Here is a 6,884-nt window from a genome sequence, read left to right on the forward strand (position 1 = left end):
ATATATTTTAAGGATAATTTTTTTTACAAATATCAAAAATGATTGCTTGCTTGATTAATTGATTGATTGATTGATTGATTGATTAATAAATATATGATTGCACTACGTGACATGATTTGGCAGACAGAAATTGATATAATTTTAATAAGCAGTGAAACTACTTAAAAAGGTTAAAAATACAACCATTAAGATAAGAGGACAGTTATATCACTCCAAACATTTTTGCACCAATTAAAATTTAATTCAGAACTTAAAAACATGCTCCACTTACAAGATGCGAGTCATTTATGTATGAATAGTATTTTATGAATGTATTTTTGAATGAATTAATAGGTCACAACATGAGATCACGGTTTTGGCTGTGTACCAAGTCTGAAAATAGTATTTGTGGAGGTTCAGTAACCATTAGCATACAAATCCCAACCAACAGCAACTGGACACCTCTCTCTTGTTCAGGCTGGTACCAAAGATTCCCATCTTCACTCTGGGCAAAAGCCTGTTTAGCAGGTTTCCCAGTAAGACAAAACTTGACTTGAACTACTACAACATCACAAGGCCAGCTTTCTCAGGGAAATGATCATTGTTATTAATCACATTATGCAAAGCGTATGCAAACACAAAAGTGTGCATTATACAAGCAACGATAAGTCTGGAGGGAATCAATGGTTCCTTCTATCTCCCTCTGGAGTCATTAACATTCCTCAGATGTTTGGAGTTCTTCAAGAACAAAATGTTAAGACATTCAGTGCAGCTTAACATCCCAAAAGGGCTAAACTGCATGACCACATTTGTAACCCGAAACTTGTTTTCATTGCAGAATCCCCCAAACGTACGACAGCAACTGCCAAGGTCTATTTCAAAGCTTATGAAAGCACTTACAAGTACACGCCGAGTGCAAAAAAAACAAAACAAAAGAGGAAACCGAAACACAAATCACACATTCTACTCAAGTTTTTCTGCTCGAGTGGGTGTGATTGGAAAGAAATCACACGCTAGCAAATATGCACAAAGAACTCTGTGTACCTCGAATGACAGAACAACACTACCTCACACCGCAGGACGGAGCAATCTGCATCACAGATCACCTGGTTCTTGTTCCAAGTGCATCCAGTCAATCCCAACCCACACAAATGGCTCATATGCCAAGAACACTATGTGCCCCTGTTCCTGTATCCTGGACAACCTTAACTCTCTCTCACACCTCTTTTCACACAGGTCTGGCTTTCTTTGGCTTTCAGTGTTATGTAAACACCTGCACTGTAATCCCAGATGCCACAAAGTCAACTGTGTAAAAGGTTATTGCTGCATGAGATAAATGACACTTTGTGTTGCACAGAATTGTAGCATGTAAATGGAAAATCAACTGGTGCGGTGACACATGTGATTTACGGCTTCCTCTAGTTGTGACAAAGTGATAGTGATCTCTTAAGTGTGCAGACACCAGACTTTAAGTTCATTCAATTATTCATTGCATTCTTTGTGTACAATATGTGATGTGGGGAGTGTTTAGCATTAGTGAATGTGTAAGACAGGAGGGCAGCAGATTACAATAAACATACAGGTCTAACAAATGAACAAAAACACAACTTCTTACTTTTCACAGTAGTTTCTCAGACTTGGCAGTGACAATTGGCCAGACTACAACTATGCAAATGAACATGCGAATGCTAGAATGTCTCTCTACATGTAAACAGAAGGAGGAGGTGGAGTTTGCACACTGTGAAAGGGGAAAGCAGACAGATGTCAGGTGGAAAAATAGGTTATCACTGTGGTCTACTGCAGGCAAAAACAACTAGACTTTTTCTCACCTTTTTCATGCTGCAAAGCAAACACTTAAAGCGTATGTGTAAAATAGGGTGAATACAAGTAAAGTGGGACAGTTTCTGATCATTTTTCACTGCTACAGTGTCATTCAATCTTACTGACTAATGGAAGGAACATACAGTGTCCCACTTTAACTTTATCATCCTATTTATGTCACACAAAGTAAACCCGCTCCAACTTGCCTTGGCCTTAGGTAAGCATCTTTCTCTTGAGTCATCCATGAGGATCTGATTCCTTGACACTGCAGGTGCATCTACTGTACTTTCTGTCAAGCCAATCATTATCCTTCATATAACCTTCAATGTGGTGTATTGACATATTGACAAACATTTTTTTATTTTATTTTATTTCTAATAAAAGTACAAAACAGCTCTGTTTTAGTTTTGAAACGATTCGTGTGCAAAGTACACACAAATAAAAACTTTAAAGCCTAACCAGAGCGGCTGATTGAATACCTAGAGTTAATAAATGCAACTTTTTTTCACGCACTAGCGCTTTAATTCTGCAGCTGCTGAACTTCCGTAGCGGACTTTCTCGCGGTCATGCTTTATTTATTCGGGGATGTAAATGACCACATCAAAACACGATAACAACAAACTATATGATCCACAGTAACAAACCGCTTAGCATAGTAACTGTAACGTTACTCCTATTCGCGTTTGGGAGCGTTTTGTATAAAACAATCTGTTTTACGCGCTGCGAGAAATCTACAAGCACCTTAAACAAAAACAAAAACAAAAACACTCACCCAGTGATTGTGTGTCCGTCTATCATGGGTGGAAGAGACGACCATACGATGCTTAAAAAGTTCTCCCGATAGCAGCAACGTCCTCTTTCTTAGCTGTCGTTGCACTTACAGTACAGTGAGATCAGCTGTTGTTGAGTTGTGTGTTCGTCAGTGGAAAACTCCCCCCACTCTGCCTGACGTAAACAGTAATATGAGGACAAAAACAGCAGTCATGACGCTCGGCGCGTGCACACAGACAGTGGGTAAAGAACAGTCAGTTACGACGGAACTGGCAAAACAATCTTGTCAATGACGAAAACCTGCATTGAGTGAGAAGCTGACACCAGATCATTCAGCTGCCCACTACAAGAGGATGTAGCCTACTGGATGTTCTTCCTTTGGTTTGTGTGACACACACACATATTACTCACAAAGGGCTCTTATTCAGCAATACCAAAATGTTTTTAGACCTTAAGTTCATTTAGTCAAAGTCTGGTTTTGTTTTTACTTAGTGAACAACACTTGAAAACTGAGGAAGTCTGTGTTCTGTGTCATGTTTTGATAAAATGTCTTTTTCTGATAAAATACTGTATGAGCAATTAGGCTTATTCTGGGTACCAACTACCAACCAACCATTTGTGCAAAGTTTGACGACCCTACTCTTTAAGCCTGAGGAGATAGTATGGATTTCAAGAACCACATTACTTTTTACTGCAGTGATTATTTCTAACGATGGGCTTATTATTGGAAATCAGTTTCTATCTGCACTGAAAATTGGTGTAGTATTTACAAGTTTCGCTCAAAGTAAGTTTCACAAATATTATAATTACAAAGAAATGGCAGGTAACACACTGAATTAAACATGACATTTTGTAGAAGGTAGAAAGGCTGAAAAACAGTTAAATAATCTTTGTTTTATTTACAGAATTACTGAGTAGACATATTGTAAATCTTAATGGCTTGACTACAAAGATACTATTGAACATTTCCACTGTTATTGCTCTGGAAGAAAATACATTTCATCGAATAAACATTTCAAGTTGTCACGATTAAAACGTCACAAGAAAGGTATTCCAGCAGCCGCTCTAGTTGGGCTTTAAATTTTTTATTTGTATGTACTTTGCACACAAATCATCTCAAAACTAAAACAGCTGTTTTGTACTTTTATTAGAAATTAAATAACATAAAAAATGTTTAAATGTGTTATGTTTGAAAAGCAATACCACACTGAAGGTTATATGAAGGATAATGATTACACCTCCAATGTCACAGAATCAGATCCAGATGACTTAAGAGAAAGATGCTTACCTAATGCCAAGGCAAGTTGGACCAGGTTTACTTTTTGTGACATTTATAAAATCTTAATGTGTCGTTTTCCTTCTGGAGCATCAGTGAGCATTTAAACCTTCTGTAATAGTTGCATAAGAGTCCCTCAGTTGTCCTCAGTGTGAAAAGATGGATCTCAAAATCATACAGTTGTTGTTGAAGGGTTTTTCTGAAGAACAGCGGGCAGTTTAACTGTTCAGAACAAACAATGGACTCATGAACAACTATCACTTAAAAAAAAACAGCTGTGGATCATTCAGGTAATGACACAGTATTGAGAATGAAGCATATGTAAACTTTTGAACGAGGTCATTTTTATTATATAACTATCATTTACTCTTGTGGACTATGTAAATGTCTTTTATGTGAAATATCCTATATAGTTCAGTACTAAAAAAATGACATACATTTTATATGATCCCTCTTATTTTGGTAAAATAATTAACATTTTGCAGATCCTGCAAGGTGTATGTAAACTTTTGACCTCAACTGTATGAGAAATCCCCTTGTATAGAAAACATTAAGAAAACACATTTGTGTAAACTGGACTTATAGTCTTTTGAAAACCTTACAGTTACTGTATCTTTTGTTACAACTAACCTGGTCTCTCTGATATTTATTTAGCTTGATGATTTCTACAAGTGCATTAATGGCTCGTCTCCATTTTTTTTCTCTAATGAAGTCTGTTCCAGCTTATGCTGATGAAGAAAAGACAGGCAGTGATAGAGGTCAGACAAAAGGCAGAAGAGAAAAACATAAGACTGCTGCTTCAGCCACTCAACCAATCACTAGAGAAACACTCCCTGGATACCAGAGAGCCTCTCCATGGCAATGACACTGTGAAACATCCATCACAGGAGACTACTTGGGCATCATGGTTTCAGAGGCAGATGGTAACATCTTTGTGCCTCCCTCTCACTCTTTCTTTCTCTCTCCTTCTCGCACACACATAACACTGACTGTATCACCTCAATGATTTCCCATCTGCTTGGTAATGAAACCACAGGGCACATATCACCCGTCAGCCCCTCCTTCTAAGCTGCTGGTAAGACAGACATACAAAGGAACCACAGACGCTTAAAAAGCAGGTTAAAACATGTCAACAATACACTGGGGAATGAGCTTTCAAACATAACACATCCATCTGCCAAAGGGTTCAGTGTTTTGTATGAAAGATATTGTGGTTATTACTAAGTATTGTGAGAATTACCATAAAATCTATTGAGAGAGTAAGCACAAGTGGAGAATGTGATGTAGGCTAAGCTGTGTTTCTGCACAAGTTATTTTTAGTGCAAACCACAGACATTGCACAACATAAGCAAATCAATTTAAAGCATGGACCATAAACTGTGTAGAATGCAGAGTGAAAGTGATAGAATGTAGAGGAGGAAATAGGTAATAACCTGTAAGATTTGAGAATAATACACTTTGATGATTACAATTTGATGATTTCTTCATCCAATGAGAGCAAATGGCATTTAAAAGAGTTTTAAAAGTTCACTCCAGAATGAGAATTTCCTGCTAATTTACTCACCCCCTTGTCATCCAAGATTTCACGTCTTTCTTTTTCAGTTGAAAATAAAAGTTTTTGAGGAAAACAGGATTTTTCTCTATACAGTGGGCTTCAGAGGTGGTCAACAGTGAAAAGTGAAAAAAGTTGTGACATTTGCCAAGTATGGTAACCCATACTCAGAATTAGTGCTTTGCATTTAACCCATCCAAGTACACACACAGCAGTGAGTAGGGAACACACACACACACACACACACACACACACACACACACACACACCCAGAGCAGTGGTAGCCATTTGTTCCAGCACTTGGGGGTTCGGTGCCTTGCTCAAGGGCACTTCAGCCATGGGTATTGAGGGTGGAAAAGAGCACTGTTCATTCACTCCCCCCACCTACCTACAACTCCTGCACTGAGACTTGAACTTATGACCCTCAGGTTACAAGTCTGACACTCTAACCATTAGGCCACAGCTGCCCCTTCAGGGTCTAGATTGCAGTTTCAATGCAGCTTCAAGGGGGTCTACATGATCCCAGCCAAGGAATAAGAGTCTTACCTAGCAAAATGGTCAATCACATCTTAATGAAAATACAAATTTATATACAGGTATGTGCCAAAAAATTAGAATATCGAGGGAAAGTCCATTTATTTCAATAATTTGTTTCAAAAAGTGAAACTTGTATGTTATTAGTTCACTACACACAAAGTGAAATATTTCAAGTCTTTATTTGTTTCAATTTGAATGATTATGGATTAAAGATAAAAAAAAAAAAAAATCCAGTATTTCACAAAATTAGAAAATCATGACAAAGTTCAACATTGTAGGCTCCCTGTGTCCCAATCTAGCCAGCTAATTAACGCAAAACACCTGCAAAGCACCTTCCTCAGCCTTTAAATTGTCTCAGTCTGGCTTAGTAGGGTTCAGCATCATGGGGAAGACTGCTGACTTGACGGTTGTGCAGAAGACCATCATTGACACCCTCCATAAGGAGGAAAAGTCTCAAAAGGCAATTGCAAAAGAAGCTGGATGCTCACAGAGCGCAGTATCAAAGTACATTAACAGAGTGTTAAGAGGAAGGGAAAAATGTGGCCGGAAAAGGTGCACAAGTGACAAGGATGACCGTAGCCTTGAGAGGATTGTCAAGCAGGGGCGGTTCAGAAATCTGGGGGAGCTTCATAAGGAGTGGACTGAGGCTGGTGTCAGTGCATCAAGAGCCACCACATACAGACGTCTGCATGACATGGGCTACAGCTGGAGAATTCTATGCGTCAAGCCACTCCTGAACCAAAAACAACATCAGAAGCGTCTGTGCTGGGCTAAGCAGAAAAAGTACTGGTCTGTTGCCCAGTGGTCCCAAGTCCTGTTTTCAGATGAAAGCAAATTTTGCATTTCACTTGGAAATCAAGGTCCTAGAGTCTGGAGGAAGACGGGAGAGGAACAAAAGTCAAGCTGCTTGAAGTCCAGTGTGAAGTTTCCACGGTCAGTGATGGTTTG

The 6,884-nt window shown here is 38.7% G+C and overlaps 1 protein-coding gene across 1 annotated transcript in view; it reads right to left on the bottom strand.

The window, feature by feature from the left end:
* csrnp1a (cysteine-serine-rich nuclear protein 1a) overlaps positions 1 to 2,842 on the bottom strand; it is a 10,550-nt gene extending 7,708 nt beyond the window's left edge. The window contains exon 1 of the mRNA XM_073849732.1: positions 2,573 to 2,842. Within this exon, the coding sequence (XP_073705833.1) occupies positions 2,573 to 2,617 (45 nt within the window). The 5' untranslated portion in view covers positions 2,618 to 2,842. The remainder of the gene's footprint in view (positions 1 to 2,572) is intronic.
* Positions 2,843 to 6,884: the final 4,042 nt, after the last annotated feature.

Source organism: Garra rufa, chromosome 10 (genome assembly GCF_049309525.1).
Source record: "Garra rufa chromosome 10, GarRuf1.0, whole genome shotgun sequence".
Classification (NCBI taxonomy): domain Eukaryota; kingdom Metazoa; phylum Chordata; class Actinopteri; order Cypriniformes; family Cyprinidae; genus Garra; species Garra rufa.